Source organism: Mustelus asterias, chromosome 18, assembly GCF_964213995.1.
Source record: "Mustelus asterias chromosome 18, sMusAst1.hap1.1, whole genome shotgun sequence".
Lineage (NCBI taxonomy): Eukaryota > Metazoa > Chordata > Chondrichthyes > Carcharhiniformes > Triakidae > Mustelus > Mustelus asterias.
This window is the reverse complement of record NC_135818.1, coordinates 64,940,792-64,956,619: the sequence shown is the minus strand read 5'-3', so window position 1 is coordinate 64,956,619 and position 15,828 is coordinate 64,940,792. Positions and strand designations below refer to the sequence as shown.

The window sequence follows — 15,828 nt, the reverse complement described above, 5'->3', positions numbered from 1 at the left end:
CCATCATAGCAACATAGGAAAAGAAAAAATAAGAAATGGTAATCTTCACAAATTTATGCAAATTGCTGTGACTCAAAGTAGAGTTTTGTTGCCCTGTATCAAAATCTTTATTCTTCTCCCTCTGGAAGCTCATTCTCTACCTCACCTGACATTTAGTTCACAATTCCAAATCCAACTCCAAAACTATTATGACCTCACATACTGTACTACTTCTAGCCAAGTCAATAGAGAGCTTTTCTCAATCATGCAGTTCCAGCAATGAAAAGAGGAACTCCACTAGAGCTGCAATCCAATTCCAATGTAATTATTTGCTTACTACAGTGTCCGACATATAAAATGGAGATGAGTGAGAAAAGGTGGGATTTTTGATAAATGTCACGTGAGCAAAAGAAAGCTGTGAGCAGAGCCATTTGCTCGTAAAAAAGTTATTTTAGTCCAATCAACAGTTTGTAATCTCACCCAGTATTCAACAAACCTTTACAAGTGATACAGAATATAAACTGTGAGCAATCATCTCACTTAAATCATCAACATTGTTTATTTTATCAATAATTTACGAAGAAAAGTTGCAATCATTTCACTGTTTGAAGTTGAAATCTGTTGCTCAAGTTTTGCTGTTGTGATGTACTAAAAACCCCTTTAGGCATATGTATTTCTTCATCTATTAATAAATATGGACAAGTAGTTTTTAATGCGGTTGTTCTGGAGCATGTTTTTATTTTGTCTTCAAAAATAGAATAAAGTGGTACAGTTCATGCACTTTCCAGTGAGCAATTTTTTATCATGATTTGGCATGAATTGTCAGACATGCTAATTCGCACGTCAACAAAGATGCAAGTTTCAGTTCATGGCACAAAAATAGATGTTGAGGAAAATGTAAACTACAACAATGCAACATCAACCACCAAATGTTTCACAGTAAATTTCATTTGCAGATATAACTAAAAATAAATTAAATGGGTTATGTTAGCATCTCCAGTGCACCCAAAAAGTTAAAATTCTGCACTAGGAGCATCAAGGCAAAAAGATCTATCCTTACCTTTTAACAAACATGGATTGGGGGGTAGGAGGAGGTGGATTTGGGGAGTGAGTAATTGTGTGGTGGGGGCTAGTCAGGTCAGGAGAGGGAGCGGGGTCAGGTCAAGTGATCAAGGAGGGCAGCAGGCATATTATCAGAGAGAGTGATTTGGATGTCAGTTGTATAGTTATCCATTTAGACTAGGATTTTTCTGTCTAACATTTCCTGGTTAATTTTCCAGGTAAGGTCAGAACTGTGCAAAGTATCCGGGTCTAACTTGGATTCTGACATTTGCAAGGGTCCAGGGGAATTTCCCACTGGATGTTCAAACTTCCCGGGCAATTCCCCTGGAGTCTGTGCTGCTCCCATTGGATTCCTAACATGCATCATAGGTCACATGGTCTCTGACAACTCTCAAGATCTGGGCCATTGTTTTGTAAGACCAAATTGTCACTTTAGTGTTTTATTTACATTTGATTTTTTTTAAATGTAAAATTAGACCATATTAATCATTACCATTAAGGCATAAACTGAGTCAATATTGATGTGGCTACATTAAATTATTTAATTTTATGAGCATCAACAAGTAACCAAGATTCAGTTGCATATATTTTGCTGCTAGGCAAAATCTGCATCAAATATAGGAATAAACTTTTGTTAGAACCGTATCTTCAAGAACCAAATATTCTTTTAGAATTTAGAATAATACTGCATTAGTCGGACACTCGGGAACTGACTTGGATTTTAAAAAAACCTCAAATTCAACTTTTGACCGTGAGCAAGCACGCCTTTTCCAATAAAACATGCAACTTCAGCTAAATGGCCAGTATGGCACTTGAGGGGAGAGAGTGCTATGCTTATTCAAACAGTAGTTACTTTGATGGCTGGGGGGAAAAACTGTTTGAAGGGCCCTGGTGATTTACTGGAAAACACTTGACAGAAGAGATTTATATTTTAAACTTGTTGTTTTGAATTCAGTTGGGAATAAATGGAGAAGGGGGAAAAGCTGCCCAGCTTACAATCTCCTTGCCTTGTCTGAAATTTGATGCGATTTTCATTATCCAGCTAGAAATCTTCACTGCAGTGGAACCTGTCCGCATTTGGAAACCGAGAGGGTGAGGATTGATCCAGCTCTATTCTCCAGTTCCACTGGTCAGAGCCTCCAGCCTCTATTGGGACGAGCAATCTGTCTTTACATTAGGGAGCACCAGATCTACTTCATCAAAACCCTGCACATTTTATCCTTTTCATCAAGTTTTTCTTGAACCGCCAATCTCTGCAGAGACCCTGTTTATCTGTACGTGTGTGCATGTGTGTGTGCTGGGATATTTTAGAACGGAAAGACAGTTACTCTTCTGGATTACAAATTGAATATTAACCAATTCTTGAAACTTGTTTTGAAAAATGTTTTGTTTTATAATACATAATCATTCTGATTTTATTGAAAGAATACTGGTTGAAGTCTGTTTTATTCTTGGTCTAAAAGTGGCAAAAGTAAACAGTTGGCAATTTTCCTGAGTGAATTAAATACTTACACTAATGTGCGACCTATGGAGCAGTGGGGATAGATAAACTGTGCACCCCTCCCATCTCAGTCATAACAATTTATGCATGCTTTTGTATTTTGTATTTGGCAATAGAATGGAAAATTCCAAAGAACATCCTTCAGCATAGACTGGTTTTTAACTTCTTGGACATTGAAGTGCATTGAATACACATTCATACATTCAACTTAATGTTGTTCAATTTTCCTACTTTCAGAAAGCAAAATTATCACTGTTGCTATATGATGCAAATCCTACTAGCGCTTAAATTAATGTAAATTTATGTTTACAGTTAAAACTTGTTCAAATAGTAATATTGTGGGTTAGGCCCAATTTCACTTTGAAAAAGGTTTTATTAGATGGTATGGTTGCTGTATTTAAAAAATGAAAGCCTTCTGTATAACAAGCATGTGTAAAAGAAATGATATTCCTCCTGGTTTTGTAATCCTATTTGCAACCCTTTTCCCCCCATTTCATACCTTGGCTGTATAGTTTTCATGGCCATACCCTTCCATTTTCACTACCTCCTGAAGAAATAATAACTCTGTCTCAGAGGGAGTAAGGCCCCTAAAAAGAGTAAAAACAAATATACATAAGCAAACTTGAACAAAATACAGCAAGTTGAAATTTCATAAACACCATAATATCATGACAAAGTAAAGTCGGACAGAAGAAATCCAAATGTTCATCTCATTCACTCTTCAAATTAAAAAAGCGTTATATCTCTACGTATAAAGTATTATTTTTCTTTTGCTAGACTTGATCCTTGCTGTTTTCATTATGATTTTACTGCAAAATCCTTTACTGTTACCCATGTCTTAGTTTGAGTAAATTAATTGACATTGATGATTTTGTACTAGCAATATAGATTTTTCTTAAAATGTGGATTAATATTTTCTCCTGTTCCTTCCTTCCCTGAGCTGAACAACAACCATAATCAATCGCAAGGTCTCAGACATCAGATGTGAGATACACAAACACAGCATAAAATATATTGCTCCAATCCAATTTCCACATCCCCAATTTCCGAAAGGAAATCTTTGGTCTCTTAAATACAATCCCACAACACAGTTGAGAGATCAGAATCTTTGCTGTATGAGCAAATAATTGTTACGCCTCTGTTCTGTGGAATCCTTCAGCAGCACAATGATCGGGTAGGAAAGATCAACATAGAATATAAGCTTCACCTGAATTTACGATATAGTGAAGCAACTTTCTGCGTTGCTTCTTGAAGCATCCGCTCATCTTGAATCCAATTCTTTACAGCGCCAGGGAGGTAGTTGGGGGTGGCAAGGGATGGGAGGGCAAGATACAAAACAAAATATAGTTTTGTTCAGTAATGGAAATTAAGCAAGATAACTACCCACATTTCTTGACATAAATAACATTTAATCAATTATTGGGCTTCAATTCAACATCACAGGACCAACAAATATTAACTTTTATTATTTACCTTTTAACAATATGATATTCACAAACTACATTAGATAATCTCTGGACTTTTTTAGGCAATAAAATGAAGCAAAGTTGCCTTGAATATTTTCACTGTCTTTTCATTTACTCACAATTGCACTTTTAGAATCCCAACTGTCTAAGCTCTGGGCCTCCAATCAGCACAACATCTCTGCAGTTACTGATTCGTTCAACCAGATACACACCTCCATCACCCTAGTCTCCAATAAACCATGACTCTTTCTCTAACCCTAACTGCTTCCCCCGCTACAGCGCTTAACACTGCTTCAAGTCCATGGGATGCAAACTTGAAAGGATAGATTAGCCACCCATCACCAGATCTACCAAGACCACTTAAAATGACACTGGGTCCTGCACATTTGCTAAAACTGCTCTCTAGATAACCCCTCCTTCTTTTCTCTACTGCAAACAGTCTTCCTAAAACCCTTTCCCTTCCACCCTCACCTCCAAAAATAAATATGAGGATCTCTAGACTGGTCATAAGATCAATACCATCCGATCAGCTTTCTTTGCTGTTCCCTACCCTCGCTCCTGAACTCTCATCTTTCTCACATCTTCCTCATGCCCTTTCCGAGCTCATCTGCTATTAAATACATTTCCACAACACAGCTAAAAGATCAGGATCTTTGCTACATGAATGAATACATATGTGACTGTCTCATGGAATCCTCCAGTAGCACAACGGAGGGGTGGGAAAGATCAATATATTTCACCTGAATGTACGTTTATTGAAGCAAAGACAGCTAATTGGATGGTCTTGATCTTTAGTAGTAGTAGTTTAGGCACTCCTCGCAATATTTTTTGGAGGGGAGGGCAGAAGGGAAAGGGGTTTGGGAAGACTAAGTGGGGGTTATCCAGAGAACAGTTGTAGCAAATGAGCAGGACCCAATTTAAATGATCCAGCCAGATCTGATGGTGGATGAGCTCATCTTGTGCACGAGACTCACCTTCTGTTTCCTTGATCCTATTCCCAACTAAACTACCGACTAAACTAAACTAAGCGACTTCACCTCCTAGTTTCCATGTTGACCCAATATTGTTAATGTTTTCTCTTCAGGTGTTGCCCTTTTCTTATTTAAATCCGTCATTTTCACCCCTCTCCTCAAATAAAACACATTGACCGCACTGTGCTTCAAATTTCACTTTCCTCTCCAAAGTCCTTGAACTTGCTGCCATCGCCTAAATCCATTCCCAGCCTTTCCGGAACTCTATGCTTATCCTATGATATCCAATGCGACTATAACAAAAGGTAGACTATCCCTCCTCATGCTTCTTGATCTGTCTGCAGCCTTTGAAACAATTGAACACACTATTCTCTTCCAATGTCTTTCCATTAACATCCAACTGGGTGGGACTGCTCTCACCTAGTTCTATTCTAAACCATCTAATTGTAGCCACAGATTCTCTTCTTGCTCTCACACCATTACCTCTGGTGTCTCCCCAAAGATCTATCCTTGGTCCCCTCCTATTTCTCATCTATATGTTGCTCCCTCGGTGACATCATTCAAAAGCTCAGTATTGATTCCACCCCAACTTGACCTCACCATATCTTTCAACTCTTCAACTGCTGCTAAATGATCAGACTGTTTACCTGAAATATTGATGTGCATCTAATTGAATAGTGGGACAACCAAAGCAATTTTCTGTAGCCTCCACTCCAAATATCATTACTTTACAACTGTTTTGATCCCTGTCACATCTGACCCCAAAATGAGCTGCTGACCTCATACTTACACTTTCATTACGACTGCTTGTTTCAACCTCTAACATTGTCTGACTTCACCCAATTTCTATTCAGCTCATCCATGCCTTTATTATCTCTAGACTTCACGGTTTCAACACACTTTTACCTATCCATAAATCTACAACCAATGTTTTAACTCACACAAGTCCTATTCAGCTATCACAACTCACTGACCTACACTGGCTCCTGGTGAAGCAATGTGCTGGATTTTATGGTTTCCTGCAAGGTGACAGAAGCAGAGCAGAAAGTGTGTGGGCCACCCACTCCCATCATCTCAGTACGGTGAATCAAATGTCAGACAGCCAATTTATAGCCCCCCAGTGAGAAAGTGGCCAATGTGAGCTGGGGATGGGACTCCACGCCCAAGTGAGAGTCTAGGCTGGGATGGCAGACAGGAGAGAGCTATGCTGTAAAATGGAAGTCGGACACAGCCACCAACTTAAAGGCCCCCTATTCTCACTACCTTATTATGACACCCTAAAAAAGTGACCAAATGTAAGTTTAATAATATCCAAATGCTGCCATCTTCACCAGCAGGCACTGATGCTACATGCAGCCACAATGCTAATTGCAGACCTTACTTTCCACCCTTGCACCACTTTCTCATTCCTGGTATAAATTATTCCCAAACCTTTATCTGACCGACGCACAAGAAAATGGGGGTGGGGGAACAAAAAGTTGCAGTCAATTTGATGTTCAACAAGCTGAATGGCTTTGTTTTTTTCCAAAATGGCAAACGAAATTCCAATTTCACTACCATTCACCTTCCATAATATCGGGGGCTGGTGTGATATCAGATTGCTGACTCAATGGCATCACAACATATTTTACTTAATCCCACCTGACGTGTAGCCTAAAATCTTGATATTAAAATTTTCATAATTGCTCATCAAATCCCTCCATGTCCTTGTGCATCCACCCCCACATACAGTATTTCTTAATGTTCTCCCTCCAACATACTTGCACTTCTCCAAAATATGCTGGCCTCTTAAGTATTCCGGATTTTAAATGTGCACCATCCATGTTCTGGGGGCTCTGAACTCTGGAATGCACTCCCTGCACATTTTTATCTTTACTCCTCATTTTTCTCCTTCAAGACATTCCTTAAAATCTCATTGTTTGGCCAAGTTTTTGGTCATCTGACCTAACATCTCATGTGGTTCAGTGTCATACTTAATTTTAAAATGCTCCTATGAAATATTTTTGGACTAGTTACATTAAATGTGCTAGATAAATACAAGTGTTATGATATATTCACCTACCACAAACACTGGAACACTGTCTGGGATAAGCTACGATTGATAGAAAGCGTACTTCCAAGATTCTAACACTTAGCAATTTCTTAAAACATTTAGGCTTTCTTAAATATTAAGCACTTAAAAAGTTTCTGCAATATATAACATTAACAGAACTTACAACTGGAAAAAGATCACACTTGTAGAGGAACTCTTGGGATTCATACTGATCATAGTCTCCAAAATCAGCTGAAAAATAGAAAAAAATCACAGGTGTCAGAGATTACATTGCTAATCAAACAGAATAAGACCCAAGGTGTATTGATAAGCAAGGGCTTGAAATTTATTTCATTATTCAGTGAAGGATCAGAACAAAGATATAGTCTATCAATTAAACTTCTGGGATTACATTTTACTCAGTGGTATTAATAAAAGATGCAAAAAAGCAAATGGTTATGAAATAAAACAAGAACAAAGAACAGTACAGCACAGGAAACAGGCCCTTCGGCCCTCCAAGCCTGTGCCGCTCCTTGGTCCAACTAGACCAATCGTTTGTATCCCTCCATTCCCAGGATGCTCATGTGACTATCCAGGTAAGTCTTAAACGATGTCAGCGTGTCTGCCTCCACCACCCTACTTGACCGTGCATTCCAGGCCCCCACCACCCTCTGTGTAAAAAACATCCCTCTAATATCAGAGTTATACTTCGCCCCTCTCACCTTGAGCCCGTGACCCCTCGTGATCGTCACTTCTGATCAGGGAAAAAGCTTCCCACCGTTCACCCTATCTATCCCTTTCATAATCTTGTACACCTCTGTTAGATCGCCCCTCATTCTCCGTCTTTCCAGGGAGAATAACCCCAGTTTACCCAATCTCTCCTCATAGCTAAGACCCTCCATACCAGGCAACATCCTGGTAAACCTTCTCTGCACTCTCTCTAACGCCTCCACGTCCTTCTGGTAGTGCGGCGACCAGAACTGGACACAGTACTCCAAATGTGGCCTAACCAGCGTTCTATACAGCTGCATCATCAGACTCCAGCTTTTATACTCTATACCCCGTCCTATAAAGGCAAGCATACCATATGCCTTCTTCACCACCTTCTCCACCTGTGTTGCCACCTTCAAGGATTTGTGGACTTGCACACCTTGGTCCCTCTGTGTTTCTATACTCTTGATGGCTCTGCCATTTATTGTATAACTCCTCCCTACATTATTTCTTCCAAAATGCATCACTTCGCATTTATCCGGATTAAATTCCATCTGCCACCTCTCCGCCCAATTTTCCAGCCTATCTATATCCTGCTGTATTGCCCGACAATGCTCATCGCTATCTGCAAGTCCAGCCATCTTCGTGTCATCCGCAAACTTGCTGATAACACCAGTTACACCTTCTTCCAAATCATTTATATATATCACAAATAGCAGAGGTCCCAGTACAGAACCCTGCGGAACACCACTGGTCACAGACCTCCAGCCGGAAAAAGGCCCTTCGACCGCTACCCTCTGTCTCCTATGGCCAAGCCAGTTCTCCACCCATCTAGCCACTTCTCCTTGTATCCCATGAGCCTTAACCTTCTTAAACAACCTGCCATGTGGGACTTTGTCAAATGCCTTACTGAAATCCATATAGACGACATCCATGGCCCTTCCTTAGTCAACCGTTTTTGTCGCTTCCTCAAAAAACTCCACCAAATTTGTAGGGCACGACCTCCCTCTTACAAAACCATCCTGTCTGACACTAATGAGATTGTTCCGTTCTAAATGCACATACATCCTGTCTCTAAGAATCCTCTCCAACAACTTCCCTACTACGGACGTCAAGCTCACCGGCCTATAATTTCCCGGGTTATCCCTGCTACCCTTCTTAAACAACGGGACCACATTCGCTATCCTCCAATCCTCAGGGACCTCACCTGTGTCCAAAGAAGCGACAAAGATTTCCGTCAGAGGCCCAGCAATTTCATCTCTCGTCTCCCTGAGCAGTCTAGGATAGATGCCATCAGGCCCTGGGGCTTTGTCAGTTTTAATGTTCCCTAAAAAACCTAACACTTCCTCCCTTGTAATGGAGATTTTCTCTAACGGGTCAACACCTCCCTCCGAGACACTCCCGGTTAACACGTCCCTCTCCTTCGTGAATACCGATGCAAAGTATTCATTTAGGATCTCCCCTATTCCCTTGGGTTCCAAGCATAATTCCCCTCTTTTGTCCGAGAGGTCCGATTTTCTCCCTGACAACTCTTTTGTTCCTAACATATGAATAGAATGCCTTAGGATTCTCCTTAATCCTGCCTGCCAAGAACATCTCGTGACCTCTTTTTGCCCTTCTAACTCCCCGTTTGAGTTCTTTCCTACTCTGTCTGTATTCCTCCAGAGCTCCATCTGTTTTCAGTTGCCTGGACTTAACGTACGCCTCCCTTTTCATTTTAATCAGATCCTCAATTTCCCTGGTTATCCACGGCTCTCGAATCCTACCCTTCCTATCTTTCCTTTTTACAGGCACATGCCTATCCTGCAGTGTGGTGTATGTATGATAGAGTATGCTGATAGTACACAAAGCTTCTATTTTGGCTTCAACAATAACACAAGTATTTTAGTACTGACACCTGAACTTTTGAATAGGTATTTTAAAATTTATCAAGCAACATTATGCATTATTTTTAGGTTTCTTGGTGGGAAGGGGGTGTTGTTGCAGGAACATAGAAAGAAAAAATTGCAGATCCACAGTTAAACAAAAACTTCACCTTGTCGTAAAGAATACAACACCTATTGGACTTATTAAAAATCTGCTGAATTATTATGACTTGTTAAAAGTGAGATGTTTGTGCTTGTGAGAGTGGTGATAAATATCTCGGCGATTCCTGGCTCACCAATTTTTGAAAAAAAATCAAGAAGCTGACTTCAAAATGCACTACAAATCTGTGCAGGTATTTAAAAGTCATCACAATGTTCATGAGATAGATCAGAGGCAATACTTACAATCTTGCAAAGTAATGGGTTTAATTTTAACTTAAGTGACAAATCTTGGGTCACTGGCACAGTTAGCTGCAGAAAAAATGTCAGTACAGCGTGACTTTTAAAAATATTATCACTTGATAATGTCCAGTTTCAACTGTATAGAACCTTAGGCTGCATCTGGGGTACAGTGTACAGTTTTGGTCTTGTAACCCAAGGGAGGATGTTACTTACCATAGAGGTAGTGCAACAGAGATTGGCCAGACTGATCCTGGGATGGCAGTGTTGGGCTCATTGCGCCATTTAGGACTGAGATGAGGAGGAATTTCTTTACCCAGAAAGTGGTGAATCCTTGGAATTCTCTATCCCAAAGGGCTGTGGAAGCTCAGTCAGAGATTGATAGATTTCGAGATAAAGACATCAACAGATATGGGGATAGTGTGGGAACATGGTTATGAAGTACGCAAGCTTAAATATTATGCCAACTCAAATGAAGCAGTTGAATTTTTAACACAGGTATGAATACTTACGTTTGGGTTCTGGGTCTTATCCATGCACGGCAATAATCTAGTACATTTTATATTCCCAGAATCAACAAATTTGTATTACATTCAGAATGAATCAGATTTTTTTTAAATATAAAGTGAATCAGTTAAATCAACCAGGGCAAGCTCCAGGGACTGAACAGCATATTCCTGTTCCCATGTTTCTATGACTAACAAGTAAGCTGAGTTAGGAAAAATAAACCAGAAATACATGCCAGTTAGAGATCAAACAAAATAAATATCGCTTCAACCAAGCAAAACTGCAGATATAAAAGGTCATTACTTCAACATCCTATGTTATAATTTTTTAAGACTGTAAACCAAGAATAATCTCTCCCTAATATTAACTTCAGTTTCTCAGAGGGACATATTAGAGGTAGCATTTAGACTGCAAAAATGTTCATGTTGGTTGATTTAACTGATTCACTTAAAAAAATCTGATTCATTCTGAATGTAATACAAATTAATTGATTCTGGGAATATAATGTACTAGATTATTGCCGTGCGAGGTTAAGACCGAGTGGTGTGCCCCAGGGACCCTTGCTGTTTGTCATTTTCATAAATGACCTGGATGAGGAAGCAGAGGGATGGGTTGGTAAGTTTGCCGACGACACGAAGGTTGGTGGGGTTGTGGATAGTCTGGAGGGATGTCAGAAGTTACAGAGGGACATAGATAGAATGCAAGACTGGGCGGACAAGTGGCAGGTGGACTTCAACCCAGATAAATGCGTCGTGGTCCATTTTGGTAGGTCAAATGGGATGAAGGAGTACAATATAAAGGGAAAGACTCTTAGTACTGTAGAGGATCAGAAGGACCTTGGGGTCCGGGTCCATAGGACTCTAAAATCAGCCCCGCAGGTGGAGGTGGTGATTAAGAAGGCATATGGTGTGCTGGCCTTTATCAATCGAGGGATTGAGTTTAGGAGTCTGGGGATAATGTTGCAGCTATATAAGACCCTCGTCAGGCCCAACTTGGAGTACTGTGCTCAGTTCTGGTCGCCTCACTATAGGAAGGATGTGGAAAAGATTGAAAGGGTGCAGAGGAGATTTACATGGATGTTGCCTGGATTGAGTGGCATGTCTTATGAGGATAGGCTGAGGGAGCTCGGTCTTTTCTCCTTGGAGAGACGAAGGATGAGAGGAGACCTAATAGAGGTGTATAAGATGTTGAGAGGCATAGATCGGGTGGACTCTCAGAGGCTTTTTCCCAGGATGGAAATGTCTGCTACGAGAGGACACAGGTTTAAGGTGCTGGGGGGTAGGTACAGGGGAGATGTTAGGGGTAAGTTTTTCACACAGAGGGTGGTGGACGAGTGGAATCGGCTGCCGTCAGTGGTGGTGGAGGCGAACTCAATAGGGTCTTTTAAGAGACTCCTGGATGAGTACATGGAGCTTAATAGGATGGAGGGTTATAGGTAGGTCTAGAAGGTAGGGACGTGTTCGGCACAACTTGTGGGCCGAAGGGCCTGTTTGTGCTGTAGTTTTCTATGTTCTATGTTCTTAACTCAAAAATAAGTATTCATACCTGTGTTAAAAATTCAACTGCTTCATTTGATTTTGGCACAACATTTAAGTTTGCGAAACCTAGCATTTACTTAACACCATGAACATTAAAAAAAAAAGACATTTTACAAAGGTCAGAAAAACAGTTGCTGTACCAAATTAAGAATGAAAGTGGTGATCAACAACTATAAGGAGGGGTTTGGAAGGGTGTAGTAGTGATGCTGGAAGTGGTTACAAGGATTGCAAAGTGCAAGATTATGAAGTGATTTAAACATGAGGATGAGCCAAGGCTGAGACAGAGATGAATAATGTTATGGATGTGGATGTAGGCAGTACTTACAATGGACTGAATTATGGGGTTAGAATTATGGAATGGTTACAGCACACCATATCACACAGGTTCTCTGCATGTCCAATTTTACTAGTTCCCTCTACCCTTTTCCTGCAGTCCATCATTTGTTTCAGCTTCAGTGCTTGTCCAATTCTCTTTTGAAAACTACTTAAATTGTTCTCCGCCATTTTTCTTTTACTCCAGGTTGCTCCTTGTCCTTTCCCAGAACTTTATGATACTAAATATGCTTCCTAAATATTCCCCCTATTGATACCTGATCCACCACATTCTCCAGAACCAGAATATTCTTCATTGGACCAGAAAAATACTGATTAAAATTGTCCTCTTTAAAAACTCTTCCTCCTCTGTCCTTTTACCCAGTCGACATTAGGATAATTAAAGTTTCTATTCTCACCGCTCTATAGGTTTGGCACCTTTAATTTCTTTACATTTTTGTTCCTCCACATCTTTCCCATTATTTTGTAACACAGAATACACCTAATGCAGCAGCACCTTGAATGTATAACTCTTAACTAAATAGATTCCGTCCTTGACATCTTCAGAACATGCTCTCTGGCCAGCACTGTAATACTCTCCTTAATTAATACTGCCACAGCTCTCCTTTCTTTTTTTCCGAATCTTTTCTGAACACTTTGCATCCAGCGACATTTAGTCCCCAGTCCTGCCCTTTTTTAAGCCAGGTCTCCATTATCACCACAACATAGGAGGGGGCATGAGAAGTCCTTGGCGGGTCGGATCAAGGAAAACCCCCAAGGCTTTTTACTCTTATGTGAGGAATAAAAGAACGACCAGGGTAAGGTTAGGGCCGGTCAAGGATAGGAGTGGGAACTTGTGCATGGAGTCAGAAGAGATAGGAGAGGTGATGAATGAATACTTTTCTTCAGTGTTCACCAAGGAGAGGGGCCATGTTTTTGAGGATGAGTGTGAGATACAGACTGATAGGCTGGAAGAGGTAGATGTTCTGAGGGAAGATGTATTAGCAATTTTGAAAAACCTGAGGGTCGATAAGTCCCCTGGGCCAGATGGGATATATCCTAGGATTCTTTGGGTGGCAAGGGATGAGATTGCAGAGCCTTTGGCTTTGATCTTTGGCTCCTCACTGTCCACGGGGATAGTGCCAGAGGACTGGAGAGTGGCGAATGTTGTTCCTCTGTTCAAGAAAGGAAATAAGAATGACCCTGGTAATTATAGGCCGGTTAATCTTACTTCGGTGGTCGGTAAGTTAATGGAAAAGGTCCTGAGGGATAGGATTTACGACCATTTAGAAAGATGCAGCTTAATCCAGGATAGTCAACACGGATTCGTGAAGGGTAAGTGTTGCCTCACAAATTTGATGGAATTTTTTGAGGAGGTAACTAAGTGTGTCGATGAAGGTAGAGCAGTTGATGTCATATACATGGATTTTAGTAAGGCGTTTGACAAGGTCCCCCATGGTCGGCTCATGAAGAAAGTAAGGAGGTGTGGGATAGAGGGGAATTTGGCCAATTGGATAAGTAACTGGCTATCTCATAGAAGACAGAGAGTGGTGGTGGATGGAAAATGTTCAGACAGGTGACCAGTTACCAGCGGTGTACCACAAGGATCAGTGCTGGGTCCTCTGCTATTTGTGATTTTTATCAATGACTTCGAGGAGGGGGCTGAAGGGTGGATCAGTAAATTTGCAGATGACACCAAGATTGGTGGAGTAGTGGATGAGGTGGAGGGCTGTTGTAGGCTGCAAAGAAAAATTGATAGGATGCAGAGCTGGGCCGACAAATGGCAGATGGAGTTTAACCCTGATAACCGCGAGGTGATTCATTTTGGTAGGACAAATTTGGATGCAGATTACAGGGTCAAAGGTAGGGTTCTGAGGAATATGGAGGAACAGAGAGATCTTGGGGTTCATATCCACAGATCTCTGAAGGTTGCCACTCAAGTGGGTAGAGCCGTGAAGAAGGCCTATAGTGTGTTAGCGTTTATAACAGGGGGTTTGAGTTTAAGAGCCGTGGGGTTATGCTGCAACTGTACAGACCTTGGTGAGACCACATTTGGACTATTGTGTGCAGTTCTGGTCACCTCACTATAAGGAGGATGTGGAAGCACTGGAAAGAGTGCAAAGGAGATTTACCAGGATGCTGCCTGGTTTGGAGGGTAGGTCTTATGAGGAAAGGTTGAGAGAGCTAGGGCTTTTCTCTTTAGAGCGGAGGAGGTTGAGAGGCGACTTAATAGAGGTTTATAAGATGATGAGGGGGATAGATAGAGTGGACGTTCAGAGACTATTTCCTCAGGTGGATGTAGCTGTTACGGGGGGGGGCATAACTATAAGGTTCGTGGTGGGAGATATAGGAGGGATGTACAAGGTAGGTTCTTTAGTCAGAGAGTGGTTGGGGTGTGGAATGGACTGCCTGCTGTGATTCTGGAGTCAGACACTTTAGGAACTTTCAAGCGGTTATTGGATAGGCACATGGAGCACACCAGGATGATAGGGAGTGGGATAGCTTGATCTTGGTTTCGGAAAAGGTTCGGTACAACATCGTGGGCTGAAGGGCCTGTACTATGCTGTACTGTTCTCTGTTCTATATAAGATTCCTGTTGGTTAATTGCACCCGCAGCTCACCAACATTATTTACTACGCTTCATACGTTTACATACATGTAACGTTACATACATTGAACGATAGAGTGAACGTTCAAAGACTATTTCCTCGGGTGGATGGAGCTATTACAAGGGGGCATAACTATAGGGTTCGTGGTGGGAGATATAGGAAGGATATCAGAGGTAGGTTCTTTACGCAGAGAGTGGTTGGGGTGTGGAATGGACTGCCTGCAGTGATAGTGGAGTCAGACACTTTAGGAACATTTAAGCGGTTATTGGATAGGCACATGGAGCACACCAGGATGATAGGGAGTGGGATAGCTTGATCTTGGTTTCAGATAAAGCTCGGCACAACATCGTGGGCCGAAGGGCCTGTTCTGTGCTGTACTGTTCTATGTTCTACATGTGCTGTAAACTTAATTTACAACCTGCTTCGTTTTGCCCCACCTAACACCTTTCCATTTCTTAGTCTAGTACTGCCTTTTCCAATCCTGCATGCATGCACTTTTTGCATTCTAATACAACATCTTGGTGCAGATCCCCCTGCCAAGTTAGTTTATTAAACTCTTTCCAACACCAACAAGTACTGTCCCATGAGGATACTAGTCCGAGTTAAGTGCAACTTGTCCAACCTGTACAGGTCCCTCCCTCCTGTCCTCAAAACCAGTCCCAATGTCCCAGGAATCCCTCCTACATCATCTTCCAACCATACATTCATCTGCTCTATTCTTCTATTTCTGTACTCAGTAGTGCATGGCACCAGGGGTAATTCAGAAATCTTTAAGACCCTGCTTGGTAGTTTCTTTCCTAGCTCTCTAAAATCTATCTATAGGATCCTATGCCTCTTCTGACCTCCGCTGCTAATATAATTTTGGACCACCCCCTT

At 41.2% G+C, this 15,828-nt stretch overlaps 1 protein-coding gene across 5 annotated transcripts in view; it reads right to left on the bottom strand.

The window, feature by feature from the left end:
• ptpn21 (protein tyrosine phosphatase non-receptor type 21) overlaps window positions 1–15,828 on the bottom strand; it is a 67,219-nt gene that overhangs the window by 33,318 nt on the left and 18,073 nt on the right. For all 5 annotated transcript variants that reach the window (XM_078234188.1, XM_078234186.1, XM_078234187.1 and 2 more), the window contains 3 exons: window positions 7,196–7,263; window positions 3,750–3,820; window positions 3,042–3,129 (listed from right to left, as the gene is read on the bottom strand). In XM_078234188.1, the coding sequence (XP_078090314.1) occupies window positions 3,042–3,129; window positions 3,750–3,820; window positions 7,196–7,263 (227 nt within the window). The remainder of the gene's footprint in view (window positions 1–3,041; window positions 3,130–3,749; window positions 3,821–7,195; window positions 7,264–15,828) is intronic.